This window comes from Uranotaenia lowii, chromosome 2 (genome assembly GCF_029784155.1).
Source record: "Uranotaenia lowii strain MFRU-FL chromosome 2, ASM2978415v1, whole genome shotgun sequence".
Classification (NCBI taxonomy): Eukaryota; Metazoa; Arthropoda; class Insecta; order Diptera; family Culicidae; genus Uranotaenia; species Uranotaenia lowii.
Genome location: NC_073692.1, coordinates 56,027,823 through 56,049,859, shown reverse-complemented (window position 1 = coordinate 56,049,859; position 22,037 = coordinate 56,027,823). Strand labels below are relative to the sequence as shown.

The 22,037-nt window shown below is 36.0% G+C and overlaps 1 protein-coding gene across 1 annotated transcript in view; it reads right to left on the bottom strand.

Annotated features, from left to right (window-relative positions):
• LOC129741410 (neural-cadherin) overlaps nt 1–21,594 on the bottom strand; it is a 284,444-nt gene extending 262,850 nt beyond the window's left edge. The window contains exons 1-2 of the mRNA XM_055733133.1: nt 21,459–21,594; nt 20,508–20,651 (exon numbers count right to left, since the gene is read on the bottom strand). Of these exons, the coding sequence (XP_055589108.1) occupies nt 20,508–20,651; nt 21,459–21,594 (280 nt within the window). The remainder of the gene's footprint in view (nt 1–20,507; nt 20,652–21,458) is intronic.
• Between the last annotated feature and the right edge of the window lie 443 nt (nt 21,595–22,037).

Here is a 22,037-nt window from a genome sequence, read left to right as displayed (position 1 = left end):
ACGAATTCGTCTCCGGGAAGGAATAAGGTCATTCCGATCAAGCAAACAGCCAAATCGGACGCTGAAGCAGAACAATGTGGCCAGAATCCGTGCTCGAAAGCTGTACGACCAAGTGCTGACCAAGTTCGACGGATGTAAAGTCTGCTTCATTTAATATTGGAACACAAACAATTGCGTGTAGTTCAGTCATTTATTAACGAATTCATAATTTGTTTTTCATACAAATGTAGCATTTTCTTTACTCTTTCATAAAAAAAAATTAAAAAAATTATTCATTGCTGTTTCGAAGAAATTCTCGTACTCTTACTCGTAAGAAAACTGTGCACAATTTGATCTCTCCGTTCGGCTTCCATGGCGGTTGTTTACAAAATTCTATCGTTTGGTGTTATGACATAAATACATGGTGAAAGCTAATGAATTTCCCGACACGTGGGTGAAAAAAGTTTCCAAATCCGTCCACTAGGAGCGCCACAATGAGCAAAAGAATTTGTTCCAATATTAAATGAAGCAGACTTTATTGCTGTCATTTTTAGAAGTTTATGCGCTCAGTTTTGCATCCGAAATTGTCCAGATTTGATTCAAAATGGACAGTGGAACATTGAAGATTCGTTTGTGAGCGATCGAGGTAGCAAAACACTGACGACGAATTATGTTCGTTCTAGTATGGTAAACCTCAAAACTGGGCTAATGGAGAAAACGAATTCGGTAAAAGTATCATATTTTCAATGTCATATTACGTACAATGGGAATGATGCTTTTTACAGCCTGGGCTGGCCATACTGAGCTCTTCGATTATTTCTACATTTGTGCCACATTCTTTGTTTTTGATCAATGGGAAAGGATTTTGATGTCCGGTGCTTAGCTCCCGATATAAAAACTATGTAAAGCACGTCTATATTTCATTTTTAATCACATTTTTGCGATCCCAAACACAGGGACTGAACCTTCTACTATTGGCATTGATTATGCTTCACAATGATCTTTGATCGAAAAGGTAATCAGTTATATAGCATATAACCAGGTTGTAAAAGCAATATTTCCATTATTTGTTATATCACATTAACAACACGATACTAAGAATTTTGGTTAAATTTTAAAGTCAGTTATGCTGCAAACACTTTATAAAGCACGAAAAAGTAGTGTTTTTTACCTGCCTTGGTAAGTTTTTTTGTTTCCATGTTGTTAGAAGTGCGCGCTATCTCCATATGTGAGTGCAGTTGTTCGACCATTGTTTGTTTTCGTCGCAAAAAAAGAGATTTATCGTCATTATTTCTTTCATAACTCTTCAAGGAGTTGATGGCCCACTTTGGTGTCTTCAGATGAAAGTTGCATCATAAATTGAGCTATTCAATGGTATTTTTTGCAAAATATTCAGTGGTGCAGACGGTACTTTTAGACGCCATTTAAAGTTTATTTACAACTTTTCATATTGAAGGTCTTTATTTATTTTTTCTCAACTATTTTATTTGGAAAGCTGATAAAATTTCAATGCATTTTGATGTGCTATTTTATAATTTCCGTTGAAAAATAACAGAGTTATGTAGCTTTGAAAAATGGTTCTTTTTTATTGACAAAAAAATCTAACCAAAGCTAACTCAAAAAATAAAAATGTTAGAAACCTGAAAAAATACATGTGTTTTTAAGTCGCAAAAATGAACCAAATTTTCAATTTTGGGGAAAATCTGAAGACCCCCGGCGCAAATTGTCAGATAATAAAAAAAAATCCCGTTATCTATCATCTTTATATATAAAAAGTAATTTCCGTTTGTTCGTTTGTATGTTTGTCTTCAATAGGCTCAGCTGCCTTAAGAGCTACAGAGCTGAAATTTGGCATGGGTGCTCATTAGAACCAGGAGTGATGAAAAATGTTTTTAGATTTTCGGATGACCCCTTTTAAAGGCGGTCGTCCATACAACAACGGTTTTATTCCCCCGAACCAAAAGTCATGGCACCCATTTTGTGAACCGACTTTCGTTTCCGATCGATAGCGTTTAAGTCTTCAGATTCAGAAGACTTAAACGCTATCCTCTAGGCAAAGGAGAAAGTGACCGGTTTGCTTCTCGTTCAAAAATTTCCCAAGCAAATCGTAGTGGTTGTAAGATCTAGCGACTATTTATCGCATGAAACGTTCTTTCTTTGATGAACCTTGTTCACGAAAGCCAGGTGATGGAAGGCCACGAAAGTGATCAAATCGGCCAAGAAGCAAAATCCAGTAAGAACAATCCGGAGGCTGGCTAAGGATCAAGCGAATATCTCAAATTCTTCCGTGCTTGATCCATAGATGACAAATTTTCGCATTTTTTTTTTTGAGTAATACTGAACATCATAATTTTCATTGAAATTTGAAATTCAAGCTTCAATAACCCTCTTGGACTAAATAGGGTTAGTTGCCCTACTTTGGACCCTTTAAGCGGTGGTTTTTAAATAATCATGTTCTTCTCATAAATGGGCGGGAAATTTATATCTTTTAGGAAATTCATTTATAAGTCATGATCTTATCTGCAAGTTTCAATGAAAATTTTCAACATAGGTTTCGCCGTTATTGAGAGATTTGCAAAGATATAGATGATCAATATATCCAACTTTGAACCTACTGTTCCTATTTTGGTACTGGACCGGTTCCTTTCGTTGGACTTAGAACTAAAATTCCTATAAAAAAGTATGATTTTTCGAAAATAAATGAACAAATTCATTGAACATGTTATTTTCAATAAATTAGGCTGGAACAAATATCAATTTCTTCTTTTGTCACCCCCCCCCCCCCCCCCCTTCGAAATTTCCAAAATCCCGAAGAGGGGAATAAATAAAGTTTGAAGTGTTTTAAGTAAATTTCAAATAAAAATTCAAATATATGACAGATTTCAAGACCAAGAACCAAATTTCGGAAGATGGAAGTTAATTCACGTTTTGTATTCTTGATTTTAGTGAATTTTTCGATGAAAAAAAATACTTGATTTATAGGTTTTATGCAATAATATAATATGCAATTTGGTTGCATACAAGTTTTCGTGCAATTTATTCCAATTTATTTGTTTTTCGCATTATTTTTTTATGCCCCCCCCCCCCCCCCTCCTCGCGATGTTCCAACTCCGAGTGACAAAAGAAGGATTTCAAATTTGTTCCGGCCTTATTACCATAAAAAAGTATTACAGATTTTTAACATTAAAAAAAACTTAAATTTCTGTTATGAATATCACAAAAAAAATATTCCTCAACAGTTATATCAGCAGAACAATAGCTGTAACTTGTTTGTGTTTACTTACTTGTAGCTTATTTGCGTAAAGCTGGCAAAAAATGTTAGAAATATTCAATATTGGTTCTGAATTATGCCCCAATTATAAATTCGCACCTCTGTTGTTTTCTAGGTATTGATACAAAGTATTGGTGATGTCAGGTCTAAACATGGAACATCAAAGTCGAAAGTTTCCTATATTTGGACCCTAAGCAATTTTTCCGAGTTTTCCATTGATTTTCATAAATTTTAGGAAAAATAGGAAGTACGGTTCATATTCTTCACAGTGAAAGTAATTTTCTTTAAACTTTGGCTTGGACAGTAAAAAATCGTTATTTTTCCTTAAACACTCTAATTTCTTAATACGCGCCCCACTAACTGAGCTGTCTGATTTACCACTGATGAGGAGGTACATTTTTAAAATTGTTGAAGATTTTATCAGAAAGACTTTTAATGGCAAAAATTAGTATGGTAGGATTCAGGAAGAATAAGAGTTCGTTGTGTGCATACAAATATCTTTATTCTATGCCAGCAAAATAAATTATTTACAATTTTCGGCATTTTAGGACTAAAGTAGGCTCTAGGTCCAAAGTAGGAGCTTTCACCCTATTCTAAATATTCGAGAAAAAAAAATTCCCATTTTCCTTTTTTAAGAATTCCACCCACGGGAAAGGCAACATCGTCACGTGAGCCACGTAGTAGCAGTGAAATTTACCGTTCCCACGTTTTCCCCATTCTGTGGAGACTGGGGGCTTTCATTACCAGCACAGGACTTTGCCCTTCCATTTCGGCAAGCGGCAAGCGGTAAAAAATGAAACCCCTGCCATTTTTTGTACTCATATTTAACCATCGGGTTGGCTTCAAAATAGTTGTTCCGCCAAGCAACAGTCCACAGTTTTTACGACCAGAGTTGAGCAACCGGGTCAACTTCAGCCGCTATATTGTTGGAACCGGGGCGACGACTCAGTTTCGACAAGTCCTCGAGGGACTCCCCACGGGGGCTTAAACGATGGGCCACTGTTGCAAAATTAAATGAACTACTACTGTGTTGCCTTGTAGTAAAATCGTTGGGATGTGATCGAGGTTGTAAATGTGGTGTTTTCTCCCCTTAAGTCAAAACGCCCCGGAACCGAGAAAAAACACCTGTTGTAACACCATATCGTTCCTCGACCGGAAACCTGATGGGCGGAAATAACCAAATTATGTTATTTGAGGGTTAATTTTCTGGTTCGTCAGGGTTTTGAGCACAGGACAAGGTTTTTTTTTCAAGTGGCTCGAGCCAAATATGTGGGATTGCTTTTTTTAAACAACTGTGGTGTTGAAAAAACTAATCATTTATGTCGTTTTGAATTTAACAACTATGATTTTTGTAACCTTACTGTTTTTTTTTTTGTAAATAAATCAAAACTTCTCATCAGCATGAAGAGCGAGGTTTGAAACCACGCCCCCTGTCGCCAAAACTGCCACTCCTGAGGTGTACCGGAAGCGAGTAATTGGTAATGGAGCAATTACCATTTTGAATCAGTTTTCCAATTAAAATTCCGCAGATGAAAAAAGGGCCATGTACTTATAATAGTACTAATAGGTGCAAAACCTGCGTTGGTGAATTAAAACAAATAAACATTGAACGACGACAAAAGTTCACCCCGACGAACGACGGTGATTAACCATCATCTTTCAAAACGATTCCTTCTTGGCGGGGTTATGTTGGTGGAACGATGTTTGTTCTTGTATGAAGGTACAAAAGTCTGTGCTCATTTTCCAAGATCCTGGCACTCCTCCCAATCAGTACGGAGAAGGAAAATCAACCTGGTGAATATTCATTGTGAGCCAAGATTTTCTGGTAAGGTGCTGGTGTGCTAGACGAATATTGGGAGGTATTTGCCAAGAATACATTGTTGTGTAAAAGATTTGCGTCAGGATTCGTGTAGTTATTGAAATTTAATAGTAAGTATTTAAATTAGAGCTGTACCAAATAATGGTTCTCAACCAACAACCGAATATTGCACAATCACTTCCTTCTCGGAGGTACAATTCAGTTCAAATATTCGAATATTCGAAAATTAACAACTGACATAAACAGAAATGCACTAGAAAGTTCCATCGAAAGATGAAGTCACGTTTTAGGGGAAAAACAGGTGATTTTTTACTCATAGTACTTTGGTTTAGGTCTGGTCCGGCCTGATCACTCGATTTTTGGTATAAACAGCCCTAACTTCTGCCGGATTTATTCAGTTCTTAGGGAAAAACCAACGAGAAACTCAAATTGAGTTGTCATCATTCAAACAGTTCAAAAACAATAATTTCTAACAAGTTTCAGCAAAAAAACTTTTTTGGAAACATATTATTTAATTGAAAATTGATCTGCTGAAGTTTTTTATTTGAAAAAATGTTCTATACGTTATTGTTTTGGTTTTTATGAAATATTTCCTGGATTTTCCCCAGAGTAAAATTATGTGTACCCCCATCTCATGCGGGCTTGTTTATCAGCAACCATTTCACAATATTTTTCACCTTGATCATTATGAAAAACCTTTCTTTAATCTTTCCCGTGCAGACTTTGATGCCCAAATCGATAGCAAACAGTAACCAAATTATGCTATCAATGCAAAACTGGTATAATTATGAGTCATATTTTTTCCTGATGGCAAAATAAGGTGTTATTAGGCGTTATATATGTTAATATTACGGAGTAAATCCAACACATTAACTGCCACTCGGCAATTGTTAACTGGACTAGTGCGATGCTATTAAACAGAACCATTTATGCAAGCTTGGGAGGACTTACAATCAAAGCCACACCAACGAAGGGATGTCCCCAAGGCGGGGTTCTATCACCGTTGTTGTGGTCCTTGATAGTGGACGACCTCCTAAACAAACTTGTATCCATGGGATTCGAAGTTATTGGCTTTGCAGACGACGTAGTTATTATAGTTCGGGGAAAACATGAGAATGTGCTGTCTAATAGAATGAAAACTGCACTAAACTACGCACTATTTTGGTGCAGGGAAGAGGGACTAAACATAAACCCTTCCAAAACTACTGTGATAGCCTTTACTAGGAGACGAAAAATTACACTAAAACCTCTAACATTAGATGGGGAAGTGTTAAACCTCGAATCACAAGTGAAATATTTAGGCATAGTACTAGACTCAAAGCTATCATGGAACCCACAGATAGATCATGTAATCGCTAAGGCTACAACAGCTCTATGGGTCTGCCTCAAAGGAGTAGGGAAAAAATGGGGACTACAGCTGAAAATTATCTACTGGATATTTGCAGCTATTATAAGACCCAAAATCTCTTATGCCTCCTTAGTATGGTGGACCAAAACTATGCAAATTACGGCCCAGAAAAAACTAGCGAAGCTCCAAAGACTAGCAACGCTAGCTATAACTGGCGCAAAGCGAAGCACACCGAATGAGGCTCTAAATGCACTACTAAATATTCTGCCTCTGCATCAATTCATTAAGTTAGAGGCGGAACGTAGTGCCTTGAGACTCTCCAAACACAAAACTCTCTATGAAGGAGATCTTACAGGACATCTCAAAATCCTAAAGAAATTTTAATTAAACTCACTTATTGTGAAAAATGATGACTGGATGGAGCCCATTTTCAACCTAGACATACCATACAATGTAACTATCAATGATAGGGACGTGTGGGAGTCAGGTGGACCTGCGGTTCATCCCAGATCGATCCTATTCTTCACTAATGGGTCAAAAATGGATAAAAGAACTGGGGCAGGGGTTTTCGGACCTTGACTCAGGATCTCAATTCCTATGGGAAACTGGCCAACAGTATTCCAAGCTGAAATTCAAGCCATTCTAGAATGCACTTTAGCCTGTTTGAAAAGGGGATACAGGTACACAAGTATCTGCATGTTCTCTGACAGCCAGGCTGCTCTTCAAGCACTAAGTACGTTCACATGTTACTCCAAACTAGTTTGGGAGTGTAGAGTTGCACTAAGAAACCTGGCCATAAGGAACAGAGTATCTTTATTCTGGGTTCCAGGCCACTGCGGTATCCTAGGGAACGAAGAAGCAGACCAGCTAGCTAGGGAAGGATCTCAGGGCCTGTTAATTGGACCTGATCCTTTCTGCGGAGTATCGAGAAGTGCCTTGACTATGGAGCTCAAGAACTGGGAAAGCACCACTATTGTTTCCAACTGGAAAACAGCGGAGGGAGCAACCCAGGCAAAAAGATTCATTGAACCAAGCGCACGACTCTCAAAAAACATGTTGAACTTAAGTAAGCACGAATTAAGTACTTACACAGGTCTCTTGACCGGACATTGTCCAACAAAACAGCATCTCAAAAGGATAAACATAATTCTGAACGATGACTGTCGGTTCTGCGGGTTCGAAAAAGAAACTGCAGAGCATCTTCTATGCAACTGCTGCGCCCTCCTAAATAGGAGAGAGCGTGTACTTGGGGCAAAGTTAATAAGCGCACAAGACATATGGTTGCATATCAGCCCTAAGAAGGTTATATCATATATCTTTGATATCATACCCGATTGGGATAAAATGCTTAGTCAGCAATCAACTGTCACTCCAATCAATAGTGCAGGTGAACCTGACAGCATATAGTAACGCGGGGTAAACACCACAATAGATCAACTACTGGTCGCAGTGGGCTCTCCCCTACAGGAAAAAAAAACACATCAACAAAGCATGGGCAGATAAACTGAAAGAATTATTTGGTTTCGTTTTTTTTTTAAGACAACTAAACGAGGCATCACTAAGGTTTCATTATTTTAATTGAGAAGAAAAGTGAGATGAAAATGATATTAAAACTTGGTAATATCTTTTCTATGATGAAAAAAAGGTTATTAAAAAGACAAAAGTTTGATCGATCTGAGAACAAACAAACAATTTTGTTGTTACCGGCATAGTGGGGGCGATAAAGTGTTGATTTTTCACTAATATCAAAACTAGGCAAGTAATTTATATTATTCTCCCATTTTCATTTCGATAAAAAAATCAATAAAAAAAATCTTTTTAATAGCTTTTGTTATTTTTTTTTCAATTTCTTAGTTTTCATACAATTGCATGTTGAGACTCAAATGAAGATTAGTAGAGTTTACAAATTTTTCAGCTCACAAAATTCAATAATTTTTCATTTCAATTTTGTTTATATTCATTTATTTATATCACAGTAATGTCAAACTTTGCATTTTATAAAATCTTTTTGAAGCCCCTTTAGAACAGCTTCTCAAAAGAAATTTTTAAGACACAATGATACCAGGTGTTGGATTTAATTGAGGCCAAAAAATGGCATCATTATTCTTTCAAAACATTTTACAAATCGTTGGCTCAACGAGTTCTAATTAAGGTGTTATTGAAACCAATACTTGGCATAGATGTGGCCCGCATATATGAAAATTGAGACTTAAACCATAAAACTTAGGTACTGTACCACCTTTATTCGGAAAAATTGATTTAAAAAACATGATATCATACGGGGAATAATAGCAAAATTAGGAATTATTTTATTATTTTTGACTGGAAGAGGAGTTGGCCATGAATTTAGAACATCAGACGCAATTTATCCATGCTCCGTAAAAAATTTTCCGAAATATTAGTTTAAATAGCCAAAAAATCGTGAAATTGTGCAAAAGACGTTATCAATAAATAGCAGTGCAAATAATTAAAATGGCATTATCAAGTTAAGGTGTGATTTCAAACTATGGTTGTGCAAAAACACAAAAGTAGATTCTGCTGATTCGATGCAGCCAATTCTGGTATTACTTCCTGCGAGCCAATCTCGGGAATCCCAATCCAAGACGAACGTCGATCTTCAAGATAACTGCCGATGGATTTTAAGCTAAGTGTTTTCTATGATTTCCTCTCATTTGATTTGATTCATTTATCAAGTTTCGACAAATTTTTCGTAACAAAAAATCTTTAATATAGGAAATATTGCAGTTATGTGTTTCTAAACAAGTTACGAAACATTTCACAAGGGATGTTTCACGCTGAAATTGTGTACAATTTTTTAAAGTATATATCTAGGAATTTCAGTATTAAACTCATAGATTTATGCAAATGTTTGATTCAGAAACTGGATGTGAATTTTATTTGTAGCGTGAAAATTCTTTTTGATTCATGAGAACAGAAAACCTTCATGAACATTTTTCAAATTTATAGATGTCAGAATTACATTTCAGGATATTATTTTTGTCACCAGACAACTTACATATAAAATCTGTTGTTTCAAGAATTGAAACATATTTAAACCTATTAAAAGTTACATAAATAAAAAGCAGTTTTGAAATTTTCTTTGTTAAGTTTCATTTGTTTTGGTTACTCTGAAAGGAACGTCACGAAAATTTATGCATAACCCCCTGAACCGTCACTATTGTGAATGTTGCTGAATGTTGCCAATTTTATTATTTTAGCCGTTAATTTATTGTACTTTGTGCGGGAAAAGTTGTAATGTAAAATGACGATAAAATAAAAAGTTCTCTTCAGCATCAATTTTCATACAGGAAAGTTGTTTCTTATTTCCCTATCGAAAAGTCAGAAAATGGTCTGACGAAACATTCTATCTAGATATTTTTCAAACGTGTTTTTTTTTAAATTAAATAATCTGTATCTTTATTTGTATCAAATAATTTTGACTTTTAAGACTCGACATCTCGACATTTTACATTTTCCTTCACATTGTTGTCGTTTTGAAAATCAATTATGTATTAGAGATTATAGTAAGAGAAACAGCTAGCTTGAAAAAAAAATTTAATGGTTGCTTATCGTTCATTTTTTTTGAATATTCAATTAATAACACACCGTAGATTTAAATAGGAGTTTCCAAAGGAAATGTTTAAAAGCATAGGAGCTGTAGGTAAAACGAAGATCGCACCATTTTCCAAAAATGGCTCCTGATCCAAACCTCTCCCTTAACACAACCCTTCCTGAGATACTTGAATATAGATTCGCAGACGTATAGACGTTTTCTATAGCTGGTGATACTGACTTATCATTGTTTCAGAGTTTTTGCAAAACAAGCTTTTAAAGAAAACTTGAATAACAGGTTTATGAATGATCCTTTAAAGTATTTCACTAACAATCCTTCCTTCATCCTTTATTGACTACAAGGGCGTGGCCGGCGTCGTTATTGATCATTTTTGAAAGGGAGAGCATGAGTTTTGTGCATTGAAAATGAATTGCTTATCTCAAGCTGCATTCAACCTTGCACAAAATTGATGGCCTTGATAAATCACGGAGTAGCAAAACCCTCTCAAACTTTGTGTCGTTTTATTTTTCATGTAATTCGGGATGAAATTTTCACGAATGTACAGGGACTCGTACAATTGTCCTTTATCACGGAGGATCGTCGCGGCTGTCAACCGTTTTCTATCGCACTTTTTATAGTTTGTTTTTTTCCTTCTTTTGTGTACACAGCAATTTTTTCTTGTGCTGGTAACCTGAAAATATTGCTAGTTTTTGTCCCGCTGGTTTTCCAGCAAAATTTCCAACCATTCTAATTGCTGGAAAAAAATCAGCAAATTTAATTGCTGATAATTAGCACTCCCAAGAAATATTTTTAGAAACCTACAAATGTTCAGCATACATTGACTTGTTTTTATATTGCTTTCCCTCTCCTCCTCCCTTTATTAACCACTTTTGTGTAATAGAATTCATTTTATACGTACCAAACATAAATTTACTAAATAACACAGTTCTGCACATCTCATTAAAACAAAATGTTTTCCCTGTACCTTTTCTCAGCGATGACAACCGGGCCAATTATCTTCCGAAAGAAAAAAAAACTCATTTAAACTGCAAACGATTCGCTTCGCCAGCAATGCAGAACTGTAATGAGGAAAAATTCGATAATTTGCTGTTTTATCAATAATTGAACCATTATAGCCCGAGAAATCCATTTAAACCCATGAGAATATAAATTCAACTCACAAAAATAAACAATATTCCCATTTTGACAGATCGATTGCTGATTTTCCAGCAATATGGATCGATTGCTGAAATATTTCCAGCAAAACAGAGCAAATGCTGGAAAAGACAGCAAAACGAATCATGTTTGCTGGTATTGAGCAAAAAATAGGATTGCTGAACGTTTCCAGCATTTTTTTTTTGCTGGAAATCAAGACACAAATTTACTGTGTAGCATAAAGAAAGTTTTCGTGAGTGCTTTTTGTTAACATTGAAGGTGCTTCGTTGAAACTTCATGGAAATATCGTGTGTTTTCAAGTTTGTTTTGGTCAATCTTTCAACTTCAAGGTTAAGTAAGCTACGTTTATTTTAGTATTGGAATACTTATAATTTTTTCTTGTAGATATACAACAAAATGCGGCCGGAGAAAAGTGAATAATTCCTGATTAATGACTGTGAAATTTAAATTCTTTGTTATTATTTTCAGGCATTGCTCAGAAAAACATCCAGATCGACTATTTGTTCATTTTTCATCGAAATATAATAATCTAAATTCACGTTATTTGAAAACAAAGCCGCTTTATTACAATTTTTGTGTAATAAAAACCTAAATTCTTTGTAAACCTCGTAAGGACGCTCTCTCGAACCTACAGGGAAATTTAAAAACTATCTGCAAACAACAGGAGAAAACTGTTTTGAGTCTACAGGTGAGTTTGGCAGTTAATTCCCTGTATTGTTTTTCCGTCCTTAGATCGTTCTGTATTTTTCTGCTGTTGATAACAGGAGAAGAGATTAAGTGTGATGCACGCCAAGATTGCAATTATTCCGCTAGGGATAATGATCGTCTGAATTAAAGGAAAACAGCTCAAAATGACAAATTAACTGTCAAAAACAAATGGTTTTCCTGCGGCACTCAGAGATTGCCAACCGACTCTCGTTGCAATCAATTTCTCCTGAAATTTAAAGGAACTCTCCTTCGAGTGCTCAGGAGCTCAAAAATATAACGTCAACATTTGTATCACTGTTTTAGGTGACAAGTGTTTTGGTATTCATGTTTTAAGTTTTCTGTGGAGTGATATTCTGCAAAAGCCGTCATAAGAACTGGCCATTTTTGCACGGAAGAGAAGTTTGTGATAAGTATGTTTTTTAAAATATTTTTTTGACAGTTGTTTTCCTGTAGTGTTTTGCTGTCCTGAAATCGACCTGTGATTTCAACTGTGGAAAATACAGTTCAAAAACGTCCCAACCTCAGAAGATAAGATAAAGTGTGTGTAGGATAGATATGGAGCAAATGGAAAATAGGAAAAAGAACATACGAAATTTCAAATGAAATCAAATGTTTCTCAACACGTACTAATCAACGACGAATACGCGAAAATAATGCGAGAATGGAGAAAACCCGACTACTTCGATTACAAAATATTACGATGAAGCACGGTATCTTTCAACTATAAATACAACGGCACTTGTGCCAACCTGGTTATTCTTAATTCGGATATTGTAGTAAACATCACTCCACAAAAGGATTCTAGCAGCGGCGAGAAGACGGCATCTTGGCTCGGAGAACCCTCAGATATCGACAGTGTGTACATAGTATCTAGAAAAATGCAAATATCGGTTAAAATTTTACTCTTTTCAGTTTTTTTATACCTTTTTGTACTTTTAAGTAACTTTTTTTTTCTTTTGTATCTCTTTGGCTTTTGTTAGTTGTAGAGAATTTTTAATGACAATCTTGGGTGAAAACCATTAAAAAAAAGCTTAATAAATCATAGTTATATTACAACAAACATATCGATTGGAGCTGGTAACCAGTGATGGGCCAAATAATTTTAAGGCTCAATCGACAGCCAATATGAAATTCTCAGTGATGGATATTTACTTAACAATTGACTTTGCACTGTAATGAAATCCTTTTCGATCGCTCTACGGGGAATTCTGCGATGGAACGCTCATTTCCAACTACCAAATCAGCAGCCCACCTACACATACACATAGAGCGTTAGATCAACCACCGACCCAACATACACCTAAAATATGTATGTAGGTATGTATGTATATAATCTATACAAGCCAACGCCACACGGCAGCTTGCGTGCGTGGGTGACGCCCGACTGACTGCTGTTGCCGGTAGAATATTTAATTAACAAGAGATCTAGTTTTTAATTAAGGAACACATGTTGACAGATATCGTGCAGCAGTAACAGCAAGTCGAGCGGGAATCATGAAAGGATTTTAAGGGCATGTAGGAGAATGTATGTAGCTGCAAAATGTTACATTGTTAAGCTTGATGATTTTGTTGAATTTAACAAATATTTAAAAAAATGTGTACATTGCTACACACAGATTGATTTTAAATGTATACTATCAAAACTTAAAATCGTTTGAAATGAAACCAAGTTAAATTATTGAAGTGTTTGGGAAAACCATAAAACTTGTTGCAAATAATTAAACTGAGCAATTTTGATGGAATATTCGAGAAGTATTTGAAAAATGAGAAATCTTCCCTTCAAATAGTTCCACAGTTTTGCTCATGCTAACTACACTTTTCGAACATTATTTTTTGTAAATTTCATTTAACATAATTCAATGGAGAAATTGGTAACTTGCAAGGCCCACAACCCCATTTCATTTGTCACTTTTTAAAATTGTTTTCAAAAGAGTGCTCATTTATGTCCCTTGGTCACTGCGTCGAGCACAATTCCGCTGCGTTGCTCAAACGGCTCTCATCTTGCAGCATGTGTTCAATTTTCCTCTGAGCTGACATCCGTCCGAGAACGTGCCGTTCTGACCGGGCATGCGTTCCAAAAGCTCCTGTAGTGTACACATTCTGGGTACAAAACACATTCTACTCCAAAAATGAACTTCCTTGGAGGTGGGATTATCGGTATCAGATCCTATGCCGGACCGGCATTAACAAGCTTTCTCGTAACTGGCATTGTCCTTCCAGCGCAACCACATTGCATATGTCTGAAAGATACCAAATAAAGCATGTCCCATATCCTATCACAGGACAAAGCAGGATGGAAACAATCAGCCAGCATGGATATTGTCGGATGATGTCCATCGTTCGGTATATGTAAACCGGCATTAAAAAGACAATTCATCCGATAGTAAAAAATCACCAGCCAAGATGAGCTGTGCGTGTTTATGTAAACCAGCCTGTTCGATTCTCACTATTTTTTTGTACAGTACACTTTTCAGCGCATTTTTGGCGCAGAGATTTGCTAAATTGGCATTGGATTTTTGCAACCTCCTATATGGGTGTTAATAGCGACCAGTATTTTATTTTTTAATATTTACTTAATTTTGTCACATTCTACCGTGAATGTAACGTATGACTTTCTGGTAGGACAAGAACGAACTAAGCCAATAGGTTGCAGAACTGTATTGAAATTTTGAAAGTCTGCTGATGAGAGCAACACTTGGTCCAAAATTCAGCTTTCATTCCAATCACGAGTTCTCAATATTTGAGCCGCAGATGAAAAAAAATGTACCAGCTCGAACAAAAGATCTACAGAAACTTGTGTAAAATTTCTATTACCCCCTTTCAAAGATACCATTAAATGTTGATAAAAAAACAGTGCCATCTTTTGCCAATTATTTAGCTTTTCAAAGGCGTAATAGATGGCACTGTTTCTATTTAGCTAGTGTGCCGAGTGAAAAAAAAAAACGAAATATCTCGTAGTTGGTGCACAATGCTTTAATACTTTTTTCTTATTAGGTCGTTGGGATTTCAATCTCTGAGGATCATTCATTCTTCTTGATAATACCAGACGAAACAGAGTTTTTTTTAGAAACATAACAACAAAATATTATTATATTTAAATAATAAAAAGACTTAACATTTTAGTTAACTATTAATAAATAAAACTAAAACCACCCTACACTGTTTTGAATGATGCAGTAATAATGTTCTCAGTTTAATTTCGACAGAATTGTTTAAAAAGAGTGCTTTTTAAAAATTACCCAATCAAGTAAATGTTCCCAATTTAACACCCTTCAATGCTTCATGGAGGTGACAAAATCGGGGATTTTCATATCGAATACCGTTTTTTTCAGGCTTGAAAATATTAATTCAAACACGTTCGTCGCCACGTCACCCATATTCGGCTGACAGATGTATTTCCTAGGGGGCCCCGTCACATCAAAAAGCGTGTGACGCTCTCTTGAGTTTACCGCTCAGCTTTGCCACACGTTTCAAATATGGGAGTTCTCCCTCTTTGCTTTATCCCTCTGAAAATTTCTTTGGGCCCGACTAGTAAAACTACCAAAATGAGCGTGGCGACGAACGTGTTAATGTGACATTTTGACTCTTCGCGGCCTTAGCTCCATGCAAAATAGTGAGAAATTTTCTCTTGTCCTTGAGCGAGATTTTTTTTCTTTGTTTCGATTATAGTCGTTTTAACATTTTTATGTCATTCACGACTTATATCAACGATGCAGTTGGCGGACAGTCATTGAAAAACTTAGCCGGTACAACTGTGATCGATGTTTACTGTAGGGCTCGAACTCGCGGACATCGGCTCAGGCAGCAACTGACTTACCGCCTGAGCTATATCACAAGCACCTGAGCGAGAACTTAGTTATCCTCAACAGGGTTGCCAACATTATTTTCCAAAATTCAGGGAGCATGAAAACAAAAATCAAGGTAAATCAGGCTAACATAAAATCACTGACCACACTGACTTGACTCTTAGAACAAAAACTCAACCATTTTCTGTCTAATTTTTTGTTGTCAGCTTTTGCAGGTTCGCAATACCGACGGCAGGTGGCGAACATGAAAAATTTGACAAAAAATGCCCTGTAGGAAAAATGGTCCTGTTTAGCCCGATTTTATCGTAGAAATTGCGTGTTTTATTTTTTAAGTTGGGTGGCATTTCCTAACTGGGATAGCATTTCTTCAAATCGATCGATGCGCACTCTGGAACCGACACTGCGTACTGTTGGAAAAATGATTTTTTTTTTGTTTTTTTTTCTGGAAAAATTATCCAGAAAACGAAATCGAGTGTCCAGTCAGTATGGTCAGTGATAAAATGGTCGAGCTGATTGTCTTTTTTGGTCACCGTTGAAAAATGTTGTGGAACTTACATGCTAGCTAGCTAGCTGCTCACTGCCACTTAAACCTTAAACGCGATATTTTTCGTTTTCATGCCTTTATTCATATTTCATATCACAGATTGACCAGCTTCACACGTTTAACTGACAAAATAAAGCAATTTTGTTTAAATATGTGATATGTGATTCAGCAGTTGGTTTGAAATTTACGTTTTTGGACTTGTTTTGTTCAAATTTTGATATTCGAGATATCCTATTTTCTCACCAATCTTAATTCCTACACTAACCAAAGCCTTTTGCAAAAATTATTCATAGTAGTTCTCGCGAAGTGAAGCTCCTATGTGGCAAATTTCAAAAGTTTTCGTAGCAAAATATACAGTTCTATGAATTTGAACTGAACACTCACTGATATGAAGTACGTTTTATGCAGCTCAAAATTTAAGTTCTTATTGATACTTTCAAGTTCCAAAACAAGTCTTAATTATCTTCTATTCAGCTTCCAGCGGCCTTTTAATTCATCTTCCAAAAAATCGCAAAATGAGCAAAAAATTTCTCTTTATCTCAACTGCACCCTTGGTGTCGGTTCATATCACCTTCTCTTGATTATTTACTATGTTCTGTACATGGTGCCGCCATTATACCACGCGCAGGATTCCAAACTCGACAAATTACTGAATTGCTTCTTTCCTACATTTCCTACATATATCGCATCAGAATGGTCACTCAAGTACCAAATAATGCGAGTAGTTGTACGATGCAACAGATATACTCCTAGTGCTTTAATGCTTGCTATGCTGCAATGGTTGTCAGTTAAGCAAAGGATTGCATATAACAGTTGGATTTATATCTACAAAATGATTATAGGATTGCTTCCAGCTTTTCTGTCAAACGATCTGCAGTACGGAATTGATGTACACGAATACAATGCAAGAAGAGCACATGATTTTAGATTACCAAACTCGAAAAAAGAGATGACCAAACGTTCTGTGTTCTATAACAGACTGAAAATGTATAACAACCTACCGCGAAGCATCAAAAACAGTCTAAACTCAAACACTTTTCAGAGCCTGGCAATAAATAACATGAAACAGATAATTTGAGAAAAGGACTAATCCTAAAAAGGATAATACAATAGTGATGAAGATCTGACGAAGCATCAGATAGAAACTGTACGGTAATGGACATACGCGGGAGTAAGACGAATAAGTCGTACAGAAATTGATAAAATAAAGTAAACCATATACATTATTTATCCTAAGAATAAACTGACCTGCCCACTTCTAAAGATGCGTATGGGATGGAGGAAGGCCCCAATGGGGCCTGTGGGACATTAAAAAAAAATAACTTGTTGAAAAAAAATTGCCTGGCTTGGGGATCGAACCCCGACCTTCGTGGTGAGAATCGAACACGCTACCACAAGACCACGCCTAGATAATGTTCTAACTGAAACTAAATCTCGAAATGGTGATTTGATTTTGAAAGCACATCAATGCACTTTTGTAACTTATCAAATCTCATTTTGAGCACATTTGTGCCCTTTAAGTGACTTACCAAATCCCGTTTTGAGCACTTTTGTGCCCTGTATGTAACGATGGTCCCGTATAAAGTACATGTATATCACTTTTGCAACTTTCAAGTTCGTTAATGAGTACATAAAGTTTACTAAAGTGAATTGGACAGTTGATTCTCTTTGTCAGCCAATATAAAATTTTCAATGCCTTCATTCAAGTAAATATGTGACTTTTGGTTGCTTGGGTTCATTTCGATTCCAAATTTATTATTTTTAACATTATGCAATTTGCTGATTGTTGGGCGAAAACATGATATGTTTTTCCGTAAAATGTCTTGCTTTTTATAAGGAGTTTCGCAACATCTAAGATGAATATTGTAAGTTAAGTGAATTTTAATTTACTTATAGGTACAAGTACTGTTACATATAAAGTCACATATATTTAAGAAATGTCAAATTGACTAACATAAAGGTGCGTTAACACCAGGCAACAAAATTCAAATTTTCCCGAATTGCCAAAAATTTGAACATAGGTTTTCATTAATTTGAAGACGCAATTTAAGTAGAGATGCAATTTTTTTTTTCTACCAGCTCTGGTTTTCGAAATAACTTTTTAAAGTAGGTAAAAATTCCTTTAAAAATTTTTTTTGCACTTTTTCTGCAAAACTGTAGAATATTAATCTGTTTTGTTAATATAGAGAATATGATGATTTTATGACTTTAACTTTAAAGTTTTAACGCAATAATCAACTTTCTCGAATACCGCAAGCTATTTTGGCTTGGAAGTTATAGAAGCACTGAATTTCTTTTGAGTATTGAGCGGGTTTTGTAGAAATTTTATGTGAAAACAAAAATATCAAGCAAAATTAGGCTTATTTTCAAAAAATCAGGAAAAAAAGAAGCTTATCAGCCTATCAGGCAGGACCTCCAGGAATCAGGCACATCCTGAAAAATCAGGCACATTGGTATTTCTGATCCTTAACGTTAAAAGAGAAGATACATTTGAATCGAAACGCACAACTTATCGAAAGCAAAATTAAAATTGATAAGTTCTAGTAAAGTAGGTATAGTGCTAGTATGGAGCTTGCAGATGAAAATCTGTCTCGCGAGTGTTTTGATTGGCAAATTCTAATAGGGGGAATAATGATTTTGGATTCTCTGAACGTAACACGATAACTCTATAAAACGTGTGACCAACATCTTTTTGCAAAGTGTTATAGCGTGTTTTTTTTCGATTCTGAGTTTGCTTCTGATTTCGTCCGAATAAAAAAACGACTTTCGATTTTCGAGTTCTTCCATACGAAGGTGTGCGTGACAACGAGTGCAATGTTTACATGCGGCTGTCATTTTGTTTTCCCTTCTGGATTTTCTTCACTCGGTTTACACCCGGATTGTCTTTTTTCGTGTCGCCAGAAAATAGTACGATTTTGCCTGGCTGAGAGATTCAAAATCACGGCAACAATTTTTTTCCGTCCATTATTTCGACTGTATTGCTTTCAGCCAGAAACATTTGTTCGTTGTTTTGACAACATTGGTAACAGTATTGATGAATTTTTTCCAACACTGATTTTATTCTCAGGGCGATTCCGTCCGTTTTTCGTGCGCAACTAGTTTGTCACAAGAGCAATAGATGAGCATGATGGCAGCAGTTAGTGCGCAGCTAGGTTGAAACTGGGTGAAATAAAAACCACACTTATAGTGAATCGCGTTTTGAAGCTCTTTTTTTTATTAAATTGAAGGTTTATTTTTACCTAAATAGCTTTGGAGATGAATGCTCAAAATCATCTGAAAATCTTAAATCTGAAAGTTGTTCGTCACTCGCCATGTATAACGTTGCATGCATCTCTTTCTGGCTCCGGTAGTACGCTGGTGAAGCTGTAGGATGGGCAACATGAAGATCGAAAATTGTTGTGAGTTCGAATCCCACTATCCAAAGGATTTTTTCTTAAATTTCATTGTTTCTGGGTTGAACTTTGCAATAGGATGATATTCCCATAACATATTTTTCTTATTTTATTTATTTATATGGTTTTCTGTCTCACGACATAACTTGATGAACAATATTCCAATGTTTTTTTTTATTTCCCTTGAATGTTTGTATGTAGTGGTCCAGCATAATTTTGCCCGAGAGCTCGAGTATGCCAGTGACGGGAAAGCAAGCAATCATGTCATCTTAGGTGCAATGCACATTTCAGTGCATTTTCAGCACATAGTTAGCCCCAATCAGTATTGAAATTTTGCAACCTCATCTTTGGGTGTTAAGGTTATTAAGGTAAATAAAAGCACAAAAGCACTTTCACCACTATGTATGATATTGGATATTGTCATACTTATAAATACTTTTAAAGAGAGGTCTATTAACAAATTTATCACATCATAACTTTTTGTTAACAAACAACGAACCAGGAGAAGAAACTTTTCTTGTTAGTATAAGTTTTGCTGTTTTTTTCACATGGCCATCACCTTTTCGAAAAGCACAAGCTTTGCTAGCATACGTCGACTAACTTTGGCTTGGCGCCACTTTGTCAAAAATGGAAGGTCCGAGGACTAATTTGGTTAAACGGCTATCAAACTCATGCGACCTAGCGAATGAAATTAAAAGGACATGAAATGTTTCGGCCATTAGCCGAGAAGTGAATGTTATTTAAACTTTTTTCTTTTCAATTATGTCCCTTCTCTAGCTGTTGCGAAAAAAGTTGACCCTGTACCGTACCATAAATGTAATTTTGCTACAAGGCGCTCCCACTTTTTTTTCCTGCTTCTATCTGTCTCTCGAAGCAATAGAACAGACGAAAGTGTCTCTGTCGTCACTTACCTTCAGCGTGAGTTTTTGCGGTGACGTTGAGAAAGTTGTGATTGACTTCGACATTCTCCTCGATGTCAGCCTCGTAGATGACTTTCTCGAAGTAAAGCGGGTAGTCGTTCTTGTCGGCGATACCAGTTTTGATGAATTTGGTAACTGTTGGAAAAAAGAGCGGAGAAGTTCGGTATAAAAAGGTTGTTAGTAAAAGCTATCATTGTTTAAGGTAGGGTTTGTTTGACAAATGTGATTTCCGTTGGAAGGCACTGGTGAAAGGTGAGTAGAAATTGATAAGCAAGTTTGAAAAAAAACAGTTTTCGAGTTAGTGTCAATATTAGGATTCTCAGGCTGGAAACTTGATCTAAACAAGCTGAAATACGATCAAAGGTAGAGGACAAGAGGACATATCTCTTGGTTTTAATCTAGGGATAGCAAAATGTCTCAATTTGTTTTGGAAAAACATGGAATCCAATTTGATTTGTTCAAATTCCAAGGAACCAAATATCGCTACCCAGAAATGTTTCAGACGACGTCATATATTGCTTTTTCACCAAACATTTCAAGTATCCGAAAGCTCCACTGACAAGTCTTGAGGAAAAAAAAACACAATGAAATTCTCAATTGCCTTCATCTGTTGTAAATCGAGTCATTTTAGCAGCGCAGAAAATTGCGCCATCCCAGAAGATTGGGTTGATTGTTTTACTTTGGCGGAACCAATTAATTCGATTTTTTTTTCTGAGTTTCTCCGCGTGCCCGTTTCCGTTTGTTTTTATTCCTACAGCACGGTTTCGTTTTTGTTTCGGTTCCGATGCCGGAAGAAATTGGATTAAATTTCCACGCAATTACCACCGGCTGTTTGGAGCAACACCAACCAGCATCTTTCTAAAACGGAAAGAAAACAGAAACGATCGAACTTGCCCTGAAGGAATTATTTATTTGCAATTTTGCAAGATTGCTTCGAACAACTCTCGGTGTTCTGGATTTCCAGCAAACAGCTGATAAATTTTGGCACTCGCGGGACATCGGACCAGTTATTGTCGTTCTCTGGTCGTTGGTTGGGTTCAATTAGCTGGAATTGGTCCTCTTCCTTTGCAGCTGCCATTCCGGCTTTTTTATAACTTTTTATATGGGATTCCGTTTTTTTTCTCTTCCTTTTCAATGATGCTTTTCCAGTATTGAAACGCTCAACAAGAAATGTTTTAGCGCTGTTTGTTCCACGTAACAAAAAACTCAAGAGAGGTGAATAAAATGAGAAACATTCACTAAGACACTCACGTCAAGCATAATAAACAAGCACTTAGCGAAATTAATTGAATGAAGACAAATTGCGTGTTGTAACAATCGCTTCTAGGATTCCTTTCGGCAGTAGTCAAGCGAAAAAGAAAAATTCTCGTTCCAAATCAAATATTAGTTCGAATCATTTTCTGCAAGGTTTGGAGTAGAAAACGAAAAATCTTTAAAATATTTTAAACAGCTTGAATCTTTTGAAAAAGTGAGTGAAGTGAGTTTCAAGTTTATGATCCCACTCAAACTTCATAGACTTTT